The following is a 27,037-nucleotide window of genomic DNA, read 5'->3' as shown; positions in this document are numbered from 1 at the left end:
CATATCAAATTAGAGGAACCTGGCAGGAGGTGAATGAATCACAGCAGAGGACTTCTCCCTTGCTGTTCTTGTGACAGTGAGTTGTTTTGATACCTCATGGTTTAAAAGTGTCTCTCTCTCAATCTCTCCTTCATAAAAGATTCGTACCAGGAGTGGTTTAGTATATTAAATAAAGGCTTGAATGGACTCTGGGCTCATTTAGTTCTGATGCTGAGAAAGCCTTCATGAATTCCACATTTTCAGCCAGATGGGAAATTATCCTTTCCATTTTTAATATAAAAAGAGAAAAATTACTCAGCACATTTAAGGGAAGCAACTTTCCTATGTAGCATGAGAAAACAAAACACTAGGAGAAAACAGGACACTGTCATATATTTCATAAAGACTTTTTAAAAAAACTCTCAGGAAGAAATTCAGGTGCTCACAGAAATGTAAACTAAAAATCCCAAGCTCTCCACTGACCAAATGGACCCCTCTTGACAAAGCGGACCCCCGAAAACCTTAACTGGGTTTCTGGCCATGACACGACAAGGGGGCAGGTTGCATTTTTTTTTCTTTCCTTTTTTGACACAGTCTTTGCTTTGTCACCAGGCTGGAGTGCAGTGGCACGATCTCGGCTCACTGCAACCTCTGCCTCCCGGGCTACAGGTGCACGCCACCATGCCCAGCTAATTTTTTTTTTTTTTTTTTAGTAGAGATGGCCTTTCACCATGTTGGCCAGGATAGTCTCAATCTCTTGACCTTGTGATCCGCCTGCATCAGTCTCCCAAAGTGCTGGGATTACAGGTGTGAGCCACTGCGCCCAGCCAGGTGCGTCTCATTATACCCCTCCTTTTTGCAGTTTAGACACAACCTTCCAGCATTAATGTTAAAGTAGGTATCATAAGACTGAGAGAACAAACTGCGTAGTAAACAGGACCTAAAGCCATGCCAGGCGAGCATTAACTCACAGCCCTACATTTAAAGAATAAACTATGTTCTAACTGCCAAAAGGTTTTTCTTTTTCTTCAGCAGCTAAAAAAGTACTGGCCTTGGAATAAGCAATATTGTTTTCAAAACAATTTGCAGCTCTACCAGATGCTGACTTACTGAACTCTGGTTCCACCAGCCGTAACTACAGCTTTGATTGGACAAGAGAGTGATTTTGGTAACTTTCTCCTGATAAGACCACCAACCATGGACTGGTTCTAGTGGGTTTTACAAAGATGGCACATTTGTGTGCTGTGTCCTGAAAAGACCTTTTGATGTACAGGGTCTAATTGTAATATTTAAATGTCAAGTCTTCCCTGCAAGATGAACATGGGTCTTATGTAGCATGCATGTTTAATACTCATGCATCAGGACCACCTTCATGAATATTCATAGCTCCTCCTATAACCTGTTGAATATGTATAGTCAATCAGGTCAGCAATAATGCTCTTACCCCAAACCCTCCTTCATAGTGCCTGTCTCTGGGCTTTGGCTGGAAGCCATGTTTCCTGGCCTTTGAATACACTAGGACTAGCCTTTCCCAGTCTTTCATCAAAAGTCCTACCAATAGGTACAAGGTTTCAGATACATGACCCTATAATGTTGTTTTAAAAATTGTAGGAAAAGAAGGCATTAGGAATCAAAAGAAACAGTATGGCTAAGTAAAAAATCCAGTATTTGAAAGAGACGTGTTTGAATTCCTATGTGGTCTTTGGGGAAAATTGTCTCCTCCAATTTTGGTTTATCCATCAGTAAAATGGGGATATTAATACTTACTGTAACTTACATGCGATCTAGGGTCCACTTGGCCTTGCTATTTCCACCTTGCAAGCTGAAACCCTTTATAAGAAATAAAGCTCTCTTCTTCTAAATTTATAGATCCTGTGATTTTTTTCAGTTAACAGAATGTAACTACAGCAAACATGCTTTCATTTTTATGGTACCAGACATTTCTCTTTCTTAATGGATAGCCAGGCTACATTTTACAAGAGCTATATCCTGTAATTAGGGATATTCTGATACAGACTGACAGAAACTTAAAAGGATTTTAAAAGCTGGATAAGAACAGATGAAAGCCTTTTAGGAAGAGTCGCTGAAAAATGAAAATACTTAAAAATTATTATGTGTGTATAATGGTCTTTAGTTTCCATGTCATGTGTTTTTTTATTTTTTCTTTTCATCTTTATTTCAATGATTCCACTTAAATTATTTGGCTGCCGAGTTTCATTATATTAAGATGTAAACTTCAGGGTGGTGCCGTGCCATCCAATGAAATATACACAACCAGTAAAAAGGTTTAAGCCACAGAGGCCGAGAATTGGCTCTCTGGAATTTGATCCAGAGTCTTCCACATATTTGCAATTATCTGTGAAAAGTCATCCTAACTACTCTGGGCCTCAGGCCGCCCACATGGAAGATGAACAACACTTTAAAGGCCAATGGTGCATAATTACTATGTCAGATAACACACCCTTTCAGCAGGTATTCTCTACAATTCCAGATTGATTTTTGTGTTACAATGAGACCACTTGTCTTGATAAATGAAGCATAAAATAAGCCTGGATCATCAAGTTCTGAGGTTGAACAACTTAAAGTGAGTTAAGAAGAAAACTAGTGAAAAACAAGTGAGATATTTAATAAAAATACAAAGTACAGACTAAACCTCTAGAATCCTAAATCATGAATTTCTCATGACTAGATGTATCAATGCTATTTGGAGACAGGACTAAAAAAAGTATGTCAAGTTCTTTAAGAAAAAAAACTTGTATAGGGCTAAAGATGTTTAAAATTTTAGTGACTGTATGTATTTAGTATCTTTCCTTTTAAGATGCTCAAGGTATTTGAAAGAGCTTATTTTTCTTAAATTTACCAGTGCTGTGTAGAAATACGCCATATTTTTATCTTCTTATCTATCTGGGCAGAGTTTAATTGATTATATAATTCATACCCAAGATTACATAAATCAGGATCAATTAAAAATAAAAAAAATCACACACACACCCCCACCCCCACAAACCCACACCAACACGAGAGAGATTTCTGCTAGATCACAATTCTCTAGGGTTTATTGTTTAGGGCTTGACTCCTGGCAGAAAATCACATAATGTATGTAAGTAAACAGCTATGCAAATGGCACAGTGCTATACCATACAAAAACAACACTGAAAACTATCTGGCTTTGATGAATATATTATTACTAATTGTACCATATTCTATCTAGTGCTGAAATTGCTTGGAAAAGTGAATTTTAGGAAATACCTTTTAAAAATGAAAGGCTGTTTCTGATAAGTGAGATTAAAGAAGGTTGAAGAACAAAGGCAAAAAGACTCTAGGATGAGATGTAATCCAAATAAAGTGAAAGGGGAAAAAAAAATGAACTGATCACCGTCTAATCAAATGGACAAGTACATATTACTGCTCTCTTATACCTAAGTCAAATGTTAAGGCTGTTTGGGGCCTGTACTATTTCTACTTAGGTCTTCTCTTGACAGACTTTTTTTTAAACCAGTTATGCTCGTGTGAATTCAATTTGGTAACATGGAGCTCTGCCACCCTGTCACTACACGCAAGCCTAATACAGAACCTACAATCTCCGTGGCAAAAACAAGGTCCCTGAAACAGAGAATCATCTCATTATAAAGTTAAGTCACATTCCATCCTTTTATCTGTCCCCATATATCCATCCTTTTTGGCTCTTAAGGTCCTCACAAAACCTGTTTTTGACACACCAAGAACACTGAAGCTATTTCACATTATCTCCCATACTCAGTGGGAATTTATAAATTCAGACATAATCGCACAGGAATTGTCTGGAGGAAAGAAGTAATGTGGCTTTTCCTTCTCGAATCTGCTGTCTATCTTTTGACATTTTATTATTCTATTTTAGCATTCTTCCTAAGTTGGGAAAGGGCAAGGAGTTGAAAATCATGGCATTCCTCCTTAGCAGCTCTGTTGATTAGCTGGGTGGAAGATGTCCAAACAAGTGGATAAACTCAATGTAAAGAGCCCCTGGAGACTCTGTGAAACCCACAACTACAGATAACAAATCCCAGATGATGGCATGATGTGCTTATGAATAGCGTATGTAGGGAAACAACCCTACTTTCACAACTGATAGATGATTATTATATATACAGCTGTAGTCAAAATTTTTTCTGAGCTGGGCTTGGTGGCTCACACCTGTAATCCCAGTACTTTGGGAGACCAAGGCAGGCGGATCGCTTGAGCTCATGAGTTCAGAACCAGCTTGGGTAACATGGTGAAACCTCATCTCTACAAAAACTACAAAAATTAGCCTGGTGTGGTAGTATGCACCTGCAGCTCCAGGTACTTGGTCGGGGGGCTGAGGTGGTAGAATCACTTGAGCCCAGGAGGTTGAGGCTGCAGTGAGCCGTGATCATGCTACTGCACTCCAGTCTGGCCGACAGAGTGAGACCCTCTTACAAAAAAGGAAAAGAGAAAAAAAATTGTTTTCTATTCTAACACTGTGGTGATGGGTAGGGAGAATGGAGGAAAGGGGCTGGGAAAAGGGCAGCCAGAAAGAACATGCTTCCTGGGGTTCAGGGCATTGGTTCTCTCCTCTGTGCCGGTAAGCTTAGAACAAGATACATCCCTCACACTGAAAACCAGAAGTTAAGAAAACGTGCAGCTGCCTACTATAGAAAAATGTCGACTGCTGATGTCGGGGAGAGAATCACAAGACTCTCAGTCCGACTATGCTACAATTAGGCCTGAGAAATGTAATTATGCCCATATTTTAATTTATAATGATAGGTAAAACAGCCAAGTTCTACCTAAGGGTCAAACAATCTTACCAACTATCTATCGCTGATCACCCTTTTGACACCTGAATTTTAAAAAATAAATTTACTGGAGAAAAGGGGAAGGGATTCCTGTCTCCCGACTCTGGATAGAAATCTCTCTAAAAGAAGATCACTACTAGGGAGGGAGAACTCTTTGGGCCTGCAAGAGAAGTGAGTCTCTGCTTATAAAGGGCCTTAGTAAAAAGATGCCCTAGCGGAAGAACAAACAAACAAGATGCCCAAAACAAAGAACAGGACATTAATAAAGAAACAGAATTTCTGGAGCTGGCACCGAGAACGGCAGAAGGGATAAAAGGGAAGCCAAGTTAGAACCATGAGGAGAACTAGTTGCTAAGAAGCAGTCCCATTTTCCAACAGCTCTGTGGAGAGTCTGGTTTCGTGACATCACTAGAGGGCTCTGATTTACCAAGTCTTAGACTGAGGTCAGAGGGACATCTTTTGTCGAAATACCAGCAACATGCTGGGTCTCAAAGTCACATTCAATATAAAAGGACAGTCTATTCATCAAAAGTACTATCAGTAGGCACAAGGTTTCAGATACATGACCTTAAAATGTTGTTTAAAAAGCGTAGGAAAGGAAGGCATTAGGAATCAAAATAAACAGTATGGCTAAGTAAAAAATCCAGTATTTGAAAGAGACATGTGTTTGAATTCCTGTGATCTTTGGGAAAATGCATCTTCTCCAGTTTTACAGTTTATCCATCAGTAAAATGGAGATAATTGATACTGTTACTAATTGTAACTTACATGCTATCTAGGGTCCACTTGCCCTTGCTATTTTCACCAGACTGCTGTGAATCCCCAATCCCATGGCCATGGGTAAGACATATTTTCCTAAGATGTGAGTAGATTCTCAGGAACTGACTCTCTCCTGGTCTTTTCAGACTCTGGCCTCGTGTGTGCTCAGGTGCTTTCTCTGCTCTGCATGAAACAATGCAAACTGCCAGTTTCCCCAAATACAGCACTTTAAACCTGGCATTTCCAGAGTTTTACTGATACTGAGTAATTTGTGGTCATGAGTTTGAAACGTGTCGTAGAAGGCCGTGACTGTGCGTAAATTCACCCACTTTGTCTCCCTGCCTCTTTCCTCTTCTTCTAAGTCCCTCCTCTCCTAAACTAGCTCCAGTTACTTATATGATGCTGAGGAGCTTCCCTTTCCTCTGAAGCCTATGGACTGGCCAACCAAGTTTGGGGATGGAGACTCATTCTCTACCCTAAGCACTTATCAAAGTTATTTTCCCAAGTAAAGCAATTCTCTCAAAAAATTCTGGCAAAAGCTGTTAAAGCTCTAACATTTTCTTCATTTCTTCACAAAACTTTGCAGAACTGCTAATGCAGGGTAATTAAAATATCATAATAAAGTGCTAGCACAATGCCTTGAACACAGTAAATATGAAACCGCTAGTGGCTGCCATATAATGGTGATGACAGTAGATTCAGTCCCTGAAAAGACCATACCTACACCAACCACAGAGTCTAATCACTTCCAAACAGGGGACCTTGGACTTTGGCTGAGGTAATTGACGACATACAACTGAAAGATAGGAAAGTCTCAATTTTCCTTCAAAACCATAACAGTCTTGATAAACAAGAGTTCATTGACTTGTCACAGTAGCATCTTTGGCCCTTTCCAAACACCCTGTAACAATATACAGCTGAACAGACAACAGGTATAATAATGTGAAAGTCTCTTGATCACTTCAATACATTAAAGAGAGAAATTCTGAAGTACTGTTTTCACCAGTACTAGAAAACTGTCACTTAGAACTTTAGATCTCCTTCTGTTTACATGAGGTTTTGTTTTGCGCTAAAACTCAAAGTTTTTCTCCTATATGGCAACTTTTAGCAGGACAAAAAGCTCTTCTTCCATCTCAAAACCGAAAACATATACACCCCACTTAAGAGACTGCAGATTACTATGATAACGAAGCTGTTCTTCCTCTGGAGATTCTCATGGGTTTGGCCTTTGGCATTCCTGCTGACAGGATTTAGCCTGGTAGACTGTAAGTTCTCTCTGAGGCTCAGCTGCTCATGCTTGCCTCTGGGCAACAGCACAGTAGATCTGGGGATCTTGCCAGGATTCCTAGACTCTAAGTAGTAAGGTACATTAGACCTACTGCAGGCAGTAGTGCTTCTAGGCATTTAACTCTCATTTTTGGGCCGGGCACGGTGGCTCATGCCTGTAATCCCAGCATTTTGGGAGGCCAAGGTGGGCGGATCAGTTGAGGTCAAGAGTCTGAGACCAGCCTGGCCAACATAACGAAACCCCATCTCTGCTAAAAATACAAAAATTAGCCAGGCATGGTGGTATGTACCTGTAGTTCCAGCTACTCGGGAGGCTGAGGCATGAGAATTGCTTGAACCCAGGGTGAAGGTTGCAGTGAGCTGAGATCTCACCACTACACTCTAGTCTGGGCAACAGAGCAAGACTCTGTCTCCCCCCAAAAAAAAAGAAAAAGAAAAAGAAGTAATTTTTGGCCAGGCATGGCGACTTACACATGTAATCTCAGAGCTTTGGGAGGCTGAAGTGGGAGGATCACTTGAGGCTAGGAGTTCTAAACCAGACTGGGCAACATAGTGAGACCCCATCTCTACAAAAAATTTAAAAATTAGCCAGGCACAGTGACACGCGCCTTTAGTCCTGGCTACTCAGGAGGTGAGGAGGAAGGATCACTTGAGCCCAGAGGTCCAACATTATAGTGAGCTATGATCCTGCCACTGCACTCCAGCCTGGACGACAGAGCGAGACCCTGTCACTAAAAAAAAAAAGAGTAATTCCCCTGCCTCTGGCAGGATGTTGGAAGAGAAAGTTCTATACACACATGAACAAACAAACACTCACATACATAGAAGTCAGCTCACAGACAGGCCAGATTTGGACCAGTAATAATGAATATAATAGTTTATACATAAAGCTGCAGGATTAACAACTGCCAGTTGCCATCATTTAAAGGGTAAATGAACAGAAACCTGAATGCAATCAAGTGAATGAATGTTAGTCCCAGGCCCTCTGTGCATCCCTGAAAGCTATTTTTATGTTAGCCACAGCCTAAATGGGATTCTAGGTACTATCTGATAAGGAAAAGTGACCATGTAGTCATTTTGAGAAGGATTAAACTTAGGGTAGCATCAAGGTCTTTCTGGGTCTACTATAAAACGGCCACAAACTCTTAGGACTGGAAACAAGAATTACGTGTCTCCAAAAATAGGAAGATGTGGCCGGGCATGGTGGTTCACGCCTGTTATCCCAGCACTTTGGGAGGATGAGGCAGACAGATCACCTGAGATCGGGAGTTCAAGACCAGCCTGACCAACATGAAGAAACCCCGTCTAAACAAAATTAGCCGAGCATGGTGGCACACGCCTGTAATCCCAGCTATTCGGGAGGCTGAGGTAGGAGAATTGCTTGAACCTGGGAGGCGGAGGCTGCGGTGTGCCGAGATCGCACCATTGCACTCCAGTCTGGGCAACAAGAGAGAAACTCCGTCTCAAAAAAAAAAAAAAAAAAGAAAGAAAAAGAAAGAAAATAAAATAGGAAGATGTGAGATAAAAGTGTTTTATTTATAGCTCACCACAAAATCCTAAAAAACTTCAATGACGTGGAGCTATAAGCGCCAAGGTGTTGGCCCAAAGTTTTTTAGTACAGAGACCTACAAGTTAGTTCCTTTCTTTTTTTTTTTTTTTTTTTTTAAGTTAGTTCCTTTCTGGGAAAATCTGTGCTGAGTTCACTTTCATGTGCTCATAATGTTGCCTAACAAGGGAAACCACAAAGATCCGCCAGTAAAGAAAAATGCTAAAGTGTTACAACAAAAGGCTACAGTTCTTAATCTAGACTTTAAATCAGTTAGCTTAACTAAACAGCTTCTCCTAAATGCAAAGCCAACCACTCACCTTCCTCAAAGCTGGCCTTCTTCTGTTTCACTAGAACACGGAAGTTTTCAGCAGGATTCACACTTCCAACCTAGAATATACCAACAGACAGGTTATTTCTTTTTAGCAGTACCCCAGGCAATACAGGATGGCTTAATGTAATAAGTGTGCTCTTATAAAATAAAACCAAAGACAAAGAGAAGGCCTTTTCTACTCATATTCATTTCTAGGGCCGGCAGATTTCAGTGGTCCAACAGCTGCCCTCTGTGCTTTCACTCACCTTGCTTTATGCAAGCTGATTTCTTTCCAGAGGGGTCGGAAAAGTATTACAGCTCAAGCCACCAGCCAGCCCAGCTGGAAGGCTTTGTGTAGCACAGACTGCCTGTATATCCTGTCACCCAACCAATTAGAAAGTAGAGGATTCTGCAGTGTGGGGTCGGTTTCGAATATACTTGCCCCACTAAGATAACATGAGAAATACAGCTTAATGCCTGATTCACCGAAGTGCCCATTAGTGGGACTGCTGCTGACCCTTTGGCACTGAAGTTTTGGTAGAATATACAAGCATATCCAGGTTGAATACGTCCTCAGAAAGTAAAAGCAGATTATGTACAAAGATGTACTGCAGTGCTGGGTGAGGAAGTTTGAAAGACGAAACCCTGCCATATTATATGGAACTTTCTGATTATACCTCTGTTTTTCATCTGCTGGCCCCAACCCCTCACAGGGCCGAAGAACCACTCAGCTCATAAGAAAGAAAACGATGGGGTTCCAAAATATACTAAAGCTTCCAGTTTGCTAGGGTATTGGAAGCAGAAAAGCTCTCAGAACAAGATCATGACTTTTTCCTTTACTATTATATATAAAACATCTAAATGAAATCTAAATTAAAGAAAAATTTTTAAATTTTTTTTTACACATGCAATTTTTCTGAGTTTCTGTTTGAGGTGAGAATAAAGGCATGCCCTTTATTCCCTGACTATCCTTCCTAGTATATTTTGTTAAAAAGTTATTGGCCAATTTTTAAGTTCTGTCGATTCACACTAATGCTGCTTAAAAGAAGGCACTATTTGGCTGGGTGCAGTGACTCATGCCTATAATCCCAGTGCTTCGGAAGGCTGAAGCGGGCGGATTGCTTGAGCCCAAGAGTAACATACGGAGACCCACCTCTATGAAAAAGAGCTGGGTGTGGTGGCATGTGCCCTTAGTCCTAGCTACACAAGAGGCTAGGGCAGGACGATCACTTGAGCCCAGGAGTTCAAGGCTGCAGTGAGCTAAAATCACACTACTGTACTCCAGCTTGGGTGACAATGACAATGTATTTCTAAAATTAAATAAAATATTCTTCCTCCTGGCTGAGCAAGATATAAAAATAAATAAGTAAATAAAATAAGGTAGTATTTTCAAGTTCCAAAAAATTTCTCATTAAATAAAAATCTCATGTATCAAAGGATACTTTCTTGGGGAAATCCTAAACTTGTGAATCCTATTCTAAAGTTGCATGTTAGAAATTAGGAAAGTTACACTAACTTAAATTGTACGTACTTGAAGATTAAGGCTCATACCACTAACCCCAACTTGTCCTAGCATTTTGACTAGCTGAAAAGCTGCAAAATAATGCCAACAGCAAAATCTCAACACTGAGATGTTCCATGTTCTATAGATTATAAAGAGCTCTATATACCTTATGTCATATAGATAATTCTGTAGGCAATTCATGATAATAATTACTTAAAGAAGTATGGAATGGGTCTTTATGGCTTCTATAGAGCAAGGACCAGAGAAAGTGATCATGATCTTATTTGAAAGTGATAAGAACAGACTAACAAAAATTGATGCACTCTTCCTCAAGCCCCAACCTTCCTGCAAAGGGGGAAGCACACTTGAAAAGCTTTGCTTACAGAGGTGACACTGCCTTCAGCCAGACTGGAGACGCTGAAGTGGGCACCCCCTTGCTCAGTCTTTAATTTTTTAGCGGTAGGTCCATCTTCATGGCTAGAAAAGAAAAAAAAAAAATTCTCTTAAAACAGAACAAAGAATACAAAACCAGATTGCTATTGTGAAACTTATTTTCCAAGCACCAAATAAATAAATAAATAAAATAAAATAAAATAAAATAAAATAAAGAAAAAAAAGAAGAAGAAAAGAAAAACAATAGCTACATGTAGTCCTCTTACAAACGAAAGCTGCCTCCCTTTCCCAGTCACCGGGCTCCTAAGGGCCTAACTTGAGGCAGCTCTGGCTTTGTTTCACAGCAGTATGAGAATCAGAATTAAGCAATGACATCATAAGGTCCTTGCAAAAGATGAAACTGCAAGCACAGATAACGGAAATTTAACATTTAAGTAAGAAATCCATTTACTCTTCAGATATTATTTTCTAGTTCCTGTCTCAGAATTGACAGCTATTAGCTTTCCATGTACACAGAAGACCTTTGTGTCCAACAACCCATTTTCTCCATCATGTATGTTAGAGCTTTATAAGCTTCTGTTTACAACTGTCAAAACTTACTAGACAATCCTTAATTAACTATGCAAGAGCTTTCCCTCTTAAAGAAGTCATAAACTATAAAAAAACACTTCCCCAAAAACTTTCAATTTTTTCTTTTATAAACCTAATTCTGTTTTGTGCAATATGCTAACAGTCCAATAGCATCTGTGTGCTAAGATGTTTGAAAAGTGTATCAAACATCTTGCCTCAAGTAACATACTGGCTTTAACAGCCTGTCTTAAAGTAAAGAGGAGGTCAAGTTAATTGCAAAAGAGAAGAAAATCAAATCCAAAGACTCTGCCTGTAATCTCCCTTAAGCTGCTGAACATAAAGAAATGAAGATGCAATCTGGGACAAAAGCAGCCATCAGAAATGGCTAAATGGTAAGAGAAATTAGTAACCAAGATCTAGAAATTTTAAAAATTCATTTATTTTAACAAATAAAAATTGCATATATTTATCACATACAAAATGTTTTAAAATAAGCATTTGTGAAATAGCTAAATTAAGCTAATTATTGTATGCATTATTTCATTTACTTATCATTTTATTATGAGAACAGTTAAAATTTCTCAGCAATTTTCAAGACTAGTATTCTAAATGTGTTTTTTTGCTCAAAGCCCCAACCTTCACACAATGAGGCTTGAAAATGAAGTCATTTTAAAAATGAAGCAAAAATAAATTTTAAACATAAAATGAAGCAAAGAATAAATAAAACATACATGGGCTTCCTCAATTTCAATAATGAATTTCCTCTTAGAGGTAGGTAAAACAACTAAAGTAATCATCACAGCCATACATCCATGAATTAAAACTTTCACTATCTGGCATCTTTCCCATTCACCACTAAACGTTTTCCCTTCGAGAAGTAGACAAGAGCTAAGTAGAAGACAGAAGGGTGGGAACCAAGAAACATTACAAGGCATAAGTCACCCAGAACTCTTTTCTTGCAAATAGAATAAAAAATAAACAAAGCCTTCATGGAAAAAATGAAAGAAAAAAAGCAGAAATCCAAGGTAGGATGAAATTCCATTAGCAGTTGAGTATATTTTAAAAAAAAGGTCAGAGCCAGTCATTTCAATTAACCTTTGCCAGTTCTTCCCAAGAGACAAGTCAACAACATTAAACTACTGAAGAGTTGGAGCCAAAAGACCTGGATTCTAGTCTCAATTTTGCCACTGACTAGCACTAAAATCTTATACTTTCTTGATGGCGTTCACTGTGTACTAATTTTTATCTGTCTAGAGTTTAGAGTCCAGTAAGCTACTAACCTCTCCAAGCTTCAGTCTGCTCCTTAGGAAAGCACTATAATGAAAAGTACCATCAGTATATCGACTATTCTGTTCCAAAAATACAGATTAGCTTACATAGTAGTATTAAGAAGGATTACACATAAAAAGCTAAGTTATGTGGGTATATGAAGTTGAATCACATGAAGAATTTCTTTTTTTTTTTTTTTTTTTTGAGACGGAGTCTCGCTCTGTCACCCAGGCTGGAGTGCAGTGGCACGATCTCAGCTCACTGCAAGCTCCACCTCCCGGGTTCACGCCATTCTCCTGCCTCAGCCTCCCGAGTAGCTGGGACTACAGGCGCCGCCACCTCCCCCGGCTAGTTTTTTTTTTGTATTTTTTTAGTAGAGACGGGGTTTCACCGTGTTAGCCAGGATGGTCTCGATCTCCCGACCTCGTGATCCGCCCGTCTCGGCCTCCTAAAGTGCTGGGATTACAGGCTTGCGCTACCGCGCCCGGCCGAAGAATTTCTTCAACCCTCCCAAAATGAGGTTCTAGGGAAGGAAGGGTAAACAGACATACATACAATTTTCCCGTATTGTAGAACACAGTAAAATTTAGTATGGTTAATATTCTCCAGGCCAAATCATTTAATAGCATTATTAGGAATTTTGCATATACTAAATTAATAATGTCTACGTGAAGTGGGAAAGGGTAATGACTCTCTTCCCTAAATTATCTATGAAGGAACTAAGCTCTAAAAAGTAGAAATTTATACACACAAGATCACAGTAGACATATAAATGTCAGCAGTTGGTGCATTTGGATGATGAGACCATGGATAATTTGTTCTTTTTCCTTTCTTATTTTCTTTCACAAACATGTATAAATTTTGCAACTCACTTATTTAGGCTAATATTTACTGAATATGTACTATGTATCAGTCACTAAGCTAGACTCTAAACTCTCAATATACAAAAATTAATGTACTATCAACACCTTCAGCCAAATAAAAATTTAAGTATACATATAGACAATTAACAAAATACTGTGATAGGTAGCCTATCTCTTTCAGAGGATAGAAAATAGTTGTATTGGGCTAAAGCGTAAGGTGCAAGCTGGGAAGTAGTGACAGATGGAGCTAGAAAATACATTAATTAGGAGCATTAAAAAACGTAAGGAAAGAAAATGGTTTTCTCTACACAGCATGTGTGCTGTCTGTCCTCAGTCTGGTGGCTTTGTTGCTGGGCACACTGCTCTCAGCTGATCCCTGCCGAACTGTGGGGACGGTTGCCTGGACAGGATCCTTCATGACCCCTTTTCTGTTCCTCCATCATCACGGGGAATAAATCTGTCTCGAAACTCTCTGGCCCGCTCCCAGAAAGGCAAAAAGATATTCAAAAGCCCTTCTTCCATCTTCCTTCCTTCCAGTGGGCACTGAGCCCAGCATTTGCAGCACCCACTGCTGGCAGTCTGGCCAGGTGTCTGTTACCTTGAAAAATGGCTACTGGACAGGATCGTGTGGTTGCTCTCATGGACATGGACTGTTTTTTTGTTCAAATGGAGCAGCGGCAAAATCTTCATCTGAGGAATAAACCTTGTGCAGTTGTACAGTACAAATCATGCAAGGGTGGCAGAATAATTGCAGTGAGTTATGAAGCTCGTGCATTTTGGGTCACTATACATAGGCAGATGATGCAAAGAAGTTACGTCCAGGCCTTCTACTGGCACAAGTTCGTGAGTACCATGGGAAAGCTAACCTCACCAAGTACCGGGAAGCCAGTGTTGAAGTGATGGAAGAAGTCTCGTTTTGCTGTGATTGAATGCACCAGCATTGATGAGGCTTACGTAGATCTGACCAGTGCTGTACGAGAGACTACAAAAGCTACAGGGTCAGCCTATCTTGGCAGCCTTGTTACCAAGCACTTAAACTGAAGGGTTGCCCGAAGACCCCACAACAGCGGAAGAGACTGTTTCAGAAAGGTACCTCCATAGCATATTACTTCTGCTTCCTGCCTTTGGAACCTGCTTTGCTTGGTCATGGTGATTCTCCTTGGAATAACTAAAAGGAAACTTAACCTACGGCCTGAATGAATCACAAGGACTCACATGGAAGGATATACAAATGTTCTTATCTTCCCAGGTATACGGATGTTGAGAAGCTGTGAAATCTGTATGAAAGTAAATTTTTCTTTAGATATAACTAGGGCAGGTTAGTGTTATAAACAGAAGGCAGAAGGTTGACTGAGCACTTTGTCATTGGTAGTTTACTTTGTATCATTGTAACTTAGAGTCTTGGCTTCTTCATCTATAAGAAGGGTGAGCTTTTTAAAGAGGGACCTCAGGTATAGGGAATTCAGTCACTCAAAATTTCTAATCACTTCTTAGCCCATTATCAAATACGGGCTGTGCAAGGCCCTTCTCATTGTATTTTACTATCTTTCCCCTTCATAGTGATTTTCCCACTCCCTCTGCACCCCACCTACCCTCTTGTACCCAACGATATATCAGACGTATCTTAGATATGTACATATCTTTTAAGTTACACAGTACTGCTTTATGTATGTGCCTTCTAATTACAAGAGGATTTTGTGCTATTATAGATCTCATTTTCTTAATTTCCTTCAATGGTGACCTTAGAGATCTGTCGATGTGGTTGTTACTTGCAGCATAATCCATGATATGGATCCACCATGTTTACAGACCATTTTCCCTAGTGACAAGTTCACTGGTAGCTTCTAATGTCCTACTCGGTTTACATTCCCCCTTAGCAGTACACAGAAGTTCCTGTTTCTCCCATATTCTCACCAACAACTGGTCTCATCTAATGTTTAAAAATATTTGCCAATGTTTGTTTGTTTTGCTTTGATTTACAGTTCTCTGATTACTAATTGAGACTGAAGATCTCTTCATACACTTGTAAGCCAGCTGAGTTTCTGCTCCTGTGATTTGCTTATTTATAATCTTTGCCTGTTTTTCCATGGAAAAATTAAAAAATTATTTTTTGATTTTCCAAGAGGTCCTTGTATATCCTAATTATTAGTTCCTTGTCTTTTTTTTTTTTTTTTTTTTTTTTTGAGATGGGAGTCTCACTATGTTGCCCAAGCTGGAGTGCAGTGGCTATTCAAAGGTGTAATCATGGCTCACTGCAGATTTGAACCCTGGACTCAAATGATCCTCCTGCCTCAGCCTACAGAGTAGCTGGGACTACAGGTGTGTGCCATCATGCCCAGCTAATTTTTATATTTTTTGTAGAGATGGGGTCTTACTATGTTGCCCAGGCTTTATATATATATATATATATATATATATATATATATTTTTTTTTTTTTTTAATTTTCTACTTGGTTATTGATGGGAAATGATAAATGGTTTCTTTAAATAAGTTCATTTTTTACTTGCTTTACAAAAAGAAAACGGTTTTCTCTAGATAACTGGATTATGAATAGATGCCTCTTTTCTTTCTGCTTATCTGGATTCTCTCATTTGTGTAAAAAAGTTTGACATTATGCTGAGGATAATGGGAGGCCATTAAAGCAAGGGTTTTTTAATTGGAGGTCCAAAGATGACATCAAGGAATCTGTGAACTACCAGAAATTATAACCAAACTTCAACTTAGTCTGTTAAAGCATTTTTCTAGGAAGAGGGTTCATAGATTTTGTATCAAGTGAGTTCACTGCACTCTGTCTCACACATATGATTAAGAATCATTACTTTTAAGAATTTTAGGCCAGGCATGGTGGCTCACACCTGTAATCCCAGCACTTTGGGAGGCCAAGGCGGCTGGATCACGAGGTCAGGAGATTGAGACCATCCTGGCTAACATGGTGAAACCCCGTCTCTACTAAAAATACAAAAAATTAGCCGGGCGTGGTGGCGGGCGTGTGTAGTCTCAGCTACTCGGGAGGCTGAGGCAGGAGAATGGCGTGAACCCAGGAGGCAGAGCTTGCATGAACTGAGATCAGGCCACTGCACTCCAGCCTGGGTGACAGAGCAAGACTCTGTCTCAAAAAAATACATATATAATAATAATTTTAAGCAACAGAGTGATGGGATCAGATTTGTTTTTTAAACTCACTCAGGTTAACAGCATGGATTGGAAAAGGTAAGACAAATTAGGGAAATTATTGAAGAGGTTATCTCAGTGAGGCAGGCTAAAATGAGAAGGCCTACATAAAAGCAGTGGCAGTGGGCGATGCTATTAAGAGCTTACATTTCTTTTTAATGCTTACCATGTGGTAGTCACTATGTTAAACACATTTAAATTACCTCAGTTAAACTTTGCAACAACCTTACGAGTTAGTGATTATCAGCATCCTTTTACAGATGAGCAAACCAAGCCTCAAGAAAGTTTGATCCCTTGTTTAAAGCACACAGGAAGGGGAAATAACTAATCCTGTACTCATCCATTCTCCTATCCAACCTCCAGGAAGGCAGGCATTTGTTATTGCCACTTGACACTGAGTAACTTGCCAATTTCAACTGCTTTTAAGGGGAAACGCTTGAGTTTAGCTCCAAATAATACCCCAAAATCAACGCCATTAGCCACCAGACTAACCTTAAGTGAAAGGGTTAGATTTGAGGTAAATGTAATACAACTTGGTAAACCAATTACATATAGAATGTAAAAGAAAAGGAAGACTCCCAAGAAATTAGGTGTCATTCACTGAAATAAGAGAATAATAGCACGAAGAGGGGTTGGAAAGGAGCAGGAAGAAGAAAGCAGATAACAAAGCCATTTCCGGCATACTGAACTTGAGGGGCCCACAGGCACCTAAGCTATTTAGTGGATGGGATACAAATCTGAACTGAAGATAGATATTTAGTAGTTTTGAGGCTCTGAAATAAAAAAGAGGTCTTGGGATATGCACTGCTAAGGCAAAATGGCATTAGTTTGAAGTACAAGCTCTGGAGTCAGAATGCCTACGCTTAAATCCTTACTCTAACACCTACCAACTACAATCTTGGGCAAGTTTCTCATCTTCTCTAATCCTGCGCTCTAATCCTGAGCTTTAAGTTGGGGGTCAATAAAAGAATCTATTTCATAGGATGGCAAAGTGGGTCCAAACAGATAATGTGTGTAAAGCATTTAGCACCATGCAAAGCACTTAACATTAAGTTTTGAAGTCTGAATATAATTTCAGGTAGTTCACAGATTTCTTGATGTCATCTTTGGAACCCTGATTAAAAACGCTTGCTTTAATGGCCTCTTCAGCATGAGGTTCAATAAACGTTTGCTGCTTCTGAGGACAAATCCTACAGAATATCAACACAAAAACACACAAAAGCAGCCCCCACAGGAATCTGAGAGGGAGTTGCCAAAGACTGAAAAAAATGTGGAGAAGCTGAAGTTAAGACAGATACATGAATTTTAAGAGAGAAGGAATAATTGACAGTGTCAAGAGTTACAAAGAGGTCAAGAAAGCAAAGGACCACAAAGCAGAAGTAAATTTAGCAGTTAGTGTCTTTTGGAAGATGAGTTTCAAGGATGTGGTGGGGGCAGAAGCTGGTGAGAATGAGAGCTGAGAAAGGTTGCAGAGTAGACTATTCTTCTAAGAGCCTGGCTTCTGGAAGGAAAGATAATAATAGATTAATAATTAGTAACAGGTAGTAATTAGAGGGAAGCAGCTAGGGGATTATTTTATTTTGTGTTAAATGAAAGAAATTTAACATGAGAGAAGAAAGGAGCTGGTGGTAGACGGGGAGAAGCTAAAAATACAGAAAGAGAAAAGAAATTATTAGTGGATTAAAGTACCAGATGAGGCAGAAAAAGGAATCCATCCTAGGGAACAAAGTAAGACTCTCATCTTGACAAAATATAAAAAAATTAGCTGGCGTGAGCTACTCAGGAGGCTACTGAGGATCCTCAAGTTGGGAGATCACTTGAGCCCAGGAGGTCAAGGTTGCAGTGAGCTGTGATCACGCCACTGCACTCCAGCCTGGGTGACAGAGAGAGACCCTGTCTCAAAAACTAAAATTAAAAAAAAAAAAAGAAAAGAAAGGATCCAGGGCACAGGTAAAGGAATTCACTTTAGGCAGGATGAAATAAATACCCTATTTCACTGAGACAGGAAAGAAGGAACGTAAATGCAAAAACATGTATGTTTTGAGATAAGATGGGCCAGAAAACTGGAGGAGTTCCTACCTGCTTTGGTTAGGCTTTGTGTTCCCACCCAAGTTTTTCCTTTTTTTTTTTTTAAGACAGAGTCTCACTCTGTTGCCTAGGCTGGAGTGCAATGGTGTCATCTCAGCTCACTGCAAACCTCCGCCTCCTGGGTTCAAGCAATTTTCATGCCTCAGCCTCCCGAGTAGCTGGATTACAGGCTTGTGCCACCACAGCCAGCTAATTTTTGTGTGGAGACAGGGTTTCACCATGTTGGCCAGGCTGGTCTGGAACTCCTGACCTCAAGCAACCCACCTGCCTCGGCCTCCCAAAGTGCTGGGATTATAGGCGTGAACCACTGAGCCCAGCCCCAAATCTCATTTTGAATTGTAATCCCCAAGTGTTTAGGGAGAGACCTGGTGGGAAGTGATTGGATTATGGGGGCGGATCCCTCATGCTATTCTTGTGATAATGAGTGAATTCTCACGAGATCTGATGGTTTTACATAAGGTAGTTTCTCCTATGCTGATACATACTTGCTCTGGCCTGCTGTCATGTAAGATGCACCTTTGCTTCTCCTGCCATGATTGTAAGTTTCCCGAGGCCTTCCCAGCTATGTGGAACTGTGAGTCAATCAAACCTCTTTCCTTCAGAAATTACCCAGTCTTGGGTATTTCTTCATAGCAGCATGAGAAGAGATTAATATACCACCTATTGGCCTCTACTGTCATTGTCACTGCTAACATGCCAGGCACATGACTAGGATTTTTAAAATCATTTATTCCAAACTCCATTTACTCTTACTATTTGCTAGGCACTTTGCTGGGTCCTAGGGATACAACAGTGAACAGCATACACTGCTCAATTAACCCCCATGACAACTCTATGAGACAGATACTCCTATTATCCCTATTCTACCCATGAGGAAACTGAGGCTTTGAGAGGATAAGTAACCTATGCCTAAGGCCACACTGAAGAGCAAGGGGTCTGACTCATATTGACTGACTCTGGAGTCTGAAGTCTTAACCATTAACCAACCAAGTGAGGATGTCTGCTGAGAGTAAGTGAGGAGTCTTCGTGGACCTGAAAAGAGCAGAAAGCTTTAGACTATCTGCATAGAGATAAACAGAAATCAAGATCACGTACACATCAGGTGCATAAGCAGGATTAGACCTGAGATGTCCGAATTCTCATGCAAGTTCCCCGTCCAAGGGATGAATTTTCATTTCAAGGGTGTACAGCAACATTAAGGGAAGCAATGCTTTTATTTGATAAGGGTAATATTTAGTATATTTTGGGACTACCGCGTCAAATGGTGTTCTTATCCTCTTGAAAAGAAGAAATCACTTCTAACACTAGGTATTCAATAAGTTCAAGACAAACATTAGATCTTCTCAAAGATTCAATGTTTTTTATAGATAATGATACGATTATTGCTTTAGGTTTTGACTATTGGTTTCCCTCCAAATACATTCATAGGCCACAAAATGATGTTTTGGTCAATGACGAGCCACATATACATGGTGATCTCATAAGATTATAATGAAACTGAAAAATTCCTATCACCTTGTGACATCAGGGCTGTCATGACATCACAGCACAAGGCATTACCTTTTCTTTTTTTTTCTCTTTTTAAATTAAGATGGAGTCTCGCTCTACAGCCCAGGTTGGAGTGCAGTGGCGTGATCTCAGCTCACTGCAACCTCTGCCTCCCAGGTTCAAGAGATTCTCCTGCCTCAGCCTCCCAAGTAGCTGGGACTATAGGCACATGCGTTCATTTTTGTATTTTTAGTAGAGATGGGGATTCTCTACTAAAAATGTTGGCCAGACTGTCTCGAACTCCCGACCTCAGGTCATCTGCCCACCTCAGTATCCCTAGGCATCTAGGCATCTATTATTAGATATGTTTATATATGTAAATACCTCTTTGTTACAAATGCCTACAGTATTCAACATAGTAACACGTTGCACAGGTTTGTACCTTGGGGCAAAAGGCCATACCACATAGCCTAGGTATGTAGTAGACTCCACCATGTGGGCTCATGGAAGTACACACTGTGACATTTGCACAACGAAATCGCCTAACGACACGGTTCACAGAATGTATCCCTGTCGTTAAGTGAAGGATGACAGTTGCTCAAAGTGCTTTAATATCTGTGATTTCATTGTTATATCATCTCTCGAGATTTTTCTTTAGGTGAAGAAAATCTCATAAAGGTAAAATTATTTCACCAAAATCATATCGAGTGAAAAAACTGGAATGATTCCCAGCTCTTAAGACAATTAAACTTCCCGAACAGACATTTGTCCACTCCTGATCTTAGGTCCTCTCCAGGTACACTGGAAATATGTACCCTGGATCCAGAGATGATGAATATACACAAAGACACTGCAAACTGTTGGCAATTTTTTCTTTCCTTGGAAAAATTACCTCTAGAACTGACTGGAGGTTCATCATCAAAATTGAGGGGTTTTAGAACCTTGTAGAAAGGACTGAATCATTCTTCTTGAATACAGGTGGTATTCAATATTTGCTAAATGAATCATTTCTGCAATTCTTAAAAACTAAGCTTTCTCAGAAGAGAATAGGAGCGTGAGCAAGTGTGTGTGAGTAAGATATTTCTCAGGCCCCTGCAAGAGTAACTTAGCTATGCTGCGAACCATTATGGGAGCAAAGAACAAGAAGCTCAGCACACCCAAACTTCCAGAAGAGTGCCTAGCAGGACCACAGCCAAAGGTGTGATCACAGCAGGGATCAAATGACAGAACAGCATTCTTCTGGGTCTGTGTGGTGTGCTTTTTTATCCAGCTGATTTACATTTTAATCAAAGGGAAGAGGAGAAAATGGCCCACTTCTTTCCCACGGCACCAGAGTAAGATCATGGACTGGAGCTTTAACACACACAAAGAGAATAGCCCTGTGATTGCAGTAAGACTAGAGTAAGGTGTCACAGAAAGAAAAGGCTGCAGACTTTTATTGAACTGTTTTAAAATACAAATCCAGAATGTAGATAAGGATAGCAGAGGGAAAGTGAATTTTTAGGGACAGTCTTCTTGTGTAGAATGATGATAGACTAAACAGAAACGAAAACCTCTCCAGGATGTGTAAGGAATGCACATCATAAAAATCTATCAAGAAACAATCTATCAATCTCCTTGAGAGACGGTCTTACGGGGGGCAGGCGGTGTGCGGGGAGGAACCAAGTGCATGATTTTTTTTTCAATTCTGACAAAGCTTGGATGTTAATCTTTAGGAAGTCACAGAATGTGCAAAGCTTTCTATTCAATTTAGACAGTAATTCTCTAAATCAATGATTTATAGAAAACTGTGAAGATTTCCGGAAATTACTCAATACTTCTCCACTGCGGTATTTATAAATAAGAAGCTTTGTCAATAAAGATAGTTGCGGAGAGAAAATCAAAAAAGGGGAAAAAAGTCATGGTTTAAAATCAGATCTCAAAATACAGCCAAAAGAAAGGTATAGATTATTCTGGCTTGAGAAAAAAAAAGTCACCAATAACTGGTTGACCTAAACCCAGTAAAAATCAATTTTACATACTCAATTCTGGATAAGCAACAACAATTTCTTGTTTTATTTTTGTTTTGTTTTGAATGGAAGCTGACACAGATTGTGAACAGAAGAGGGAAAAAACTTAACAGCCAGTTGTAAGCTTGATTTAAGGGTATATGAAAAGCATTTTGCAAACCTTAAAGTACAAATACCTCCCCAATAGCACAACCAAGTACATCACTGATACACTAACAGAATGGCTAAAGAACTGATAGTTTTTCACTCTCGTTTCCACTTTTCCTCCAAAAAATCTCATTGATATCCCCAACATCTAATCTCCTCCCAACCAAAAAAACCTATGATCTTCAACACAGTCATTCTCAGTACTGTACTTTAAAAAGTCTAAAGTATTTTTAGACTCAGATATTCAGAAACTTATCTGATTATACATTATATATAATTCACCAAAGAATCTGATGTTGATCAAAAAGTCATCAGCCCAGAAGGTGGCTCTAAATCCAAGGTGAACAGCAAGGATAAAATATGATCACAGCAGACAGATATAAGAAATCAGTACTTCAATGTAAGGGCCAAATAGCAAAAGGCTTCTTCCTCCCACCTTTTTAACTCCATAGTCCCCTATGTGACACCTCCAGAGCCACTCCAAAATGACCACAAATCTTACATACCCCAATTTATATGCAACTATACCGAGTACTTACTTGTCTTGGAAAATGTCCTGAGCAGTCACTTGATCCTTTTTCTTGGCTTCAATCAGAGGAAAAAGGGTCTTTATTTTAGAGAGAGGAATCTGACTTTTCGTTGTCACCTCAGCAGGAGGATTCAGCATGTTCCAAATATGCTGCTGAATTGGGGGTAGAGGCTCCCGGGGATGTAAAGCTCTGTGCAGCAGACACTGTTGGAAAAGGTAAGGATTTTAAAACACAGATGGAGACATATATGGCTTCTTTATATTTTCTGATCAAGGATCCTCCATCTTTAGTGTGGGAGGGCTAAGTGATTCATACCACATGTAAAAAATAACAGAGGATTCACCCAGAACCACCTTTCTTGGCAGGATATTGGTCAATACCTAACCAATTGTAAAAACAGGTCCAAACCTAGCAATAGTATCTTCTGCTCTGGACCTCCTGGAAAGAAGTCCCACCTTATAAATCAAAGCTGTTGCTTTTACTACTTGGGGAATATGCAAGATTCCCTAAAATACCTAATTCCAAGACCTGATAATCTGGGATTGTAACTTTCTTGTTATAATCCTTTTATCTCTCTTAATCATGCTGTGCTTTCTCTCACTTAATCTCAGAGAATGCCATGTGGTGGATGAAACAGGTTGCTACAGGGAAGCTGCCCATGCTCAGTGAGTCCCAGAGAGAAGTCTGCGAAAAGAGATGAGAATACTGAGTTGTCCCCAAGTGCTGAGTCTGCACTTTTCTCCACAAGTCCATCCATCTTTCTCCTTCCCCACTGCTACCATTCTTGCCCGGGCCCCATCACCTCATCCCTGGCCTACCACAGTCACCTTCTAACTGGTCTCCCGGCTTCTCCTTCCACTGTCTGACTGGAGGTGGTACGAGAATGAACTGCTCACTATACCCTAGGATCCTGTGACGCAGCCCTGCTTGCCTCTTTGATGGCATTGCCAGCCACTTGTTCTCCTCACTCACAATCCCAACAGGCTGGGCTCCTCCTGCTTCACTCGTACACCAAGCTCATCCCACCTTTGGGGCCTGGACCTAATGCTACCCCTGCCTCCTCTGTCTTTCCCTAAACCTCGAAGGAGTTAGCCCCACCCTCATCCCTTTTTGTTTTAAAAATCATTTTGGTCTTTGCTGAGATACTATCTCCAAAGAGAGGACTTCCCTGACACTCTATATGAAGTAGCCCCTCCACCCCATCCTACCACCCTAGTCATTTTCTGTCACTTCCCTTATTTTATATTTTTATAGCCTCCATCATTATCTAAAATTATCAATTTTCTAGTTTACTTGTTTATTATCTAACCCTCCTCCTTACAAGTAGGACTCTTCTCTTCTTTACTGCTGAATGAATTCTAAGCATCAAAAATACTACCTGGCACATAATAAGCACCTGGCAGATAAGGGCTGAAGGAATAAAGTGCTCTTTTCCAGGGCTCTAGTTGTTGACAGTGGTGTCAAGAAGCAACACCAAGGGGGAGGGGCACCAAGATCAAGGCCAGGGCAGGTTCTCCACTGCCCATATGAGTGAAGTTCTGCACAGCATGCCACCTCATTCAACCACCTATCCTGCCTCGAGTCTACTGGGCCAGGCCTTGGCAGTATGCCAGGCGTTGGCCTGCCCAGAAAAGGTAATGCTCTAAAAGGAGTATAGAAAGGTAAGCAGTAACATTAGATGTCATTAAACAACAAAGAAAGAAATGAAACTATCCGTTGATTGACGTTTTCCTTCCTTCGATAAAGATTAATTCCAAAATTAAGGTATAACTATTCCACTTTTAAACAACTTACAAATTTGTAATTCTAAAAAAAACAAACAGAACACCAGGGAGCTGAAGAGCTCCTGTAATTTCAAAATACTACTCCTATCACAAAGTATATGATTTATACTATCCCATGGACTCCTCTCCTACACTGAGGAAAATGTAAGCTGAAAGTTTCTATTCTAAAAAAATAAAAGATGCTTAGGTTTAATAGTGAGTATCATCCAAGAGTCAATGTCCAGTAAGTTTCAAAAACCCTGAGGTAGGAATTAAGTACCAACTTCCTCCAGAAATTCCATGCGCTTCTCCCTGCTCTCTCCCCATTTCAACCACCAACCACAGCTCTTCCTTCTCCGTAGTACATATTCATTCCTCTCAGAGTTTGATGCTTTATTCTTTCCTAATTACTTGACTTTCCCTTGAGCATCAATAACATCAGGCCTATTCAATGTAAAGCAAGTTAATCCCAAAATTGTTTAAGCAAATCCAAATGATCCCAAACTCTGTGAATCTACCCCCTCCACCTTCTTATTATGCATAATCCTTTATTCATAGTGCTCTCCCTTGGTTCATTAATAACAGCTTAGAAAGTCCTAAAGATGTAAAGCAGTAATCAAACACCCAACATAGCTGACTACCTCTCATAAACTCCTAAAGATTCTATCTGTGATATCCAATTGACATGTCTTGGAAAAGGGCTAGAACAACCAATGGACAAGTATCCTACCCAGCCTTCCTACTGAAAAACATTCCAGATTCTCAGCATAAACTCCAGGCAATCTTTTCAGTGTCATCATCCGTAAGTCAATAATAAAGGATCTACAAGAGATGGTCTGAAGTACCAACCTCCCTCTCGTATTTTCTGAAAGGTCACATTTTAGGCAAATTAAGCTAAGCGAGATACTTATAAAACTCATTCAGGTAAAAATTCCCAATGCATTAAAAAAATGGGATTATGAGAAAGTGACATTTCTGAGTGGCTGGGAAGCTGAGATCACAGTTCTTGACCTATTTATTTCTCTTTTAAACAACTGTTACTCGATGTGATTTTTACAATTTGAAAAAGATTAGAGGAAAAACCTACAGACCACAGTAGCTCAGAAGTTACTAATATACTGATTTTAGCAACATTGCATCAATTATTTAAAAGGTGGTTTTAACCGTTATACATTTTTAGCATTTCTTTCCAAAATTAGAATTAATCTCTTGATAACAAATTGATTATTAATCTCTCTCTCCTTCTCCAAGCTCATTTACCCTTAGCTGTTGGTATTTCATTCAAAAAGAAAAAAGTAGCCTTCTTGGGTCCCACAACCTCCTACAGATTACTGTGTCCTCTCTTTCTCTCCATCAGGAAGTCTTTCTCATCTAGGCATTGTAACCTGGCTTGCACACCACTACTCAACTGATTCTGTGTCCCCGAAGTCCTCAAACTGGACTACGAATTCCTAAAGACCTTTGCTAAGCTCACCTCTACTCGCCACTGTGCATCTGACTTGGGATTCTTTCCTCTCCAAGTCTTCTCTTCCTGTGCCTTCCAAGATGCATTTCTCCTAATTTTCTACCTTGCTGATTTTTGTTGGGGGATGGAGGTAGGAGCATTTGGTTTTGTTTTGTAACAGCCCTTTTTTATATGTCTAATTGTTCACTCATATGTTGGGGTTCTCTACTTAGTTCTCTCCTTCTCACCCAATGTGTTCTCCCAGACGATCTGACTCACTTGTCTTTCTGCCTCAATGAGGAGGACTCTCAAATCTGTGTGTTTAGACCTGACTTGTCTTCTGGGCTCTGCAACCGTTTCTAACTTCTCACTGAGTGACTATACCAGGATATCCAATAGATTTTCTCAATTTTAACTCTTGTGAAAACAAATGAATTATCTTTTCCACCTGCTCATTCTGTATTCCTTATCACATTGAATGGTGACATCATCTTTTCAGTCACCCAAGCTAGGATCCTGTTATCTTCAATTACTCTTTATTTTCCATCAATCACTCAAGTTCTAGCTATACCTTCTAAATGCCTTAAGAATAGATTCTCGTCTCCACTCTCTCCATCACTGCTTTAACTCTTAAGCCTTCAAGTGGGCCACTGAAAATTGTTTAATAATTACCCACTGCTGTAAAATCCAAATGACTGAATGTGGCATATAAGGTACTCACAACCTACCTACAATTTAACTTCTCTGTCACCTTTTCCATCATTTTCCCATACAGAACTTATACTGCAGCCAAAGGGATCCACATCCTAGCTCTTCATATTTTCAACCTTTTCCACATCATTTATTTTGCATGGCATGCTCTCCTTACAACATGCATCCCCTTCGTTCTTTTAGAACTCTGTCCGAATGCTCATTCCTCAGCAAAGCCTTCCTTAAGTCACCCACTTGCAAAAATCTTTTTCTTCTTATTCTCATGGTGTTTTCCAACCACGGTTTTAACTACTGGTTTTTTATCTCTGTACTTTTCTCACTCTTCTAGAGGGGTCCATAAAAGAAGTAAGCTTGGCTGGGCGCGGTGGCTCATGCCTGTAATCCCAACACTTTGGGAGGCCGAGGTAGA

At 39.9% G+C, this 27,037-nt stretch overlaps 1 protein-coding gene across 2 annotated transcripts in view; it reads right to left on the bottom strand.

Annotated features, from left to right (window-relative positions):
* Window positions 1-27,037, bottom strand: part of XRCC5 (X-ray repair cross complementing 5) — a 98,930-nt gene that overhangs the window by 34,980 nt on the left and 36,913 nt on the right. For both annotated transcript variants that reach the window (NM_001257366.1, XM_077956050.1), the window contains 3 exon segments: window positions 8,685-8,754; window positions 10,565-10,658; window positions 22,720-22,913. In NM_001257366.1, the coding sequence (NP_001244295.1) occupies window positions 8,685-8,754; window positions 10,565-10,658; window positions 22,720-22,913 (358 nt within the window).

This window comes from Macaca mulatta, chromosome 12 (genome assembly GCF_049350105.2).
Source record: "Macaca mulatta isolate MMU2019108-1 chromosome 12, T2T-MMU8v2.0, whole genome shotgun sequence".
NCBI classification, from domain to species: domain Eukaryota; kingdom Metazoa; phylum Chordata; class Mammalia; order Primates; family Cercopithecidae; genus Macaca; species Macaca mulatta.
This window is presented reverse-complemented; position numbering and strand designations above follow the sequence as displayed.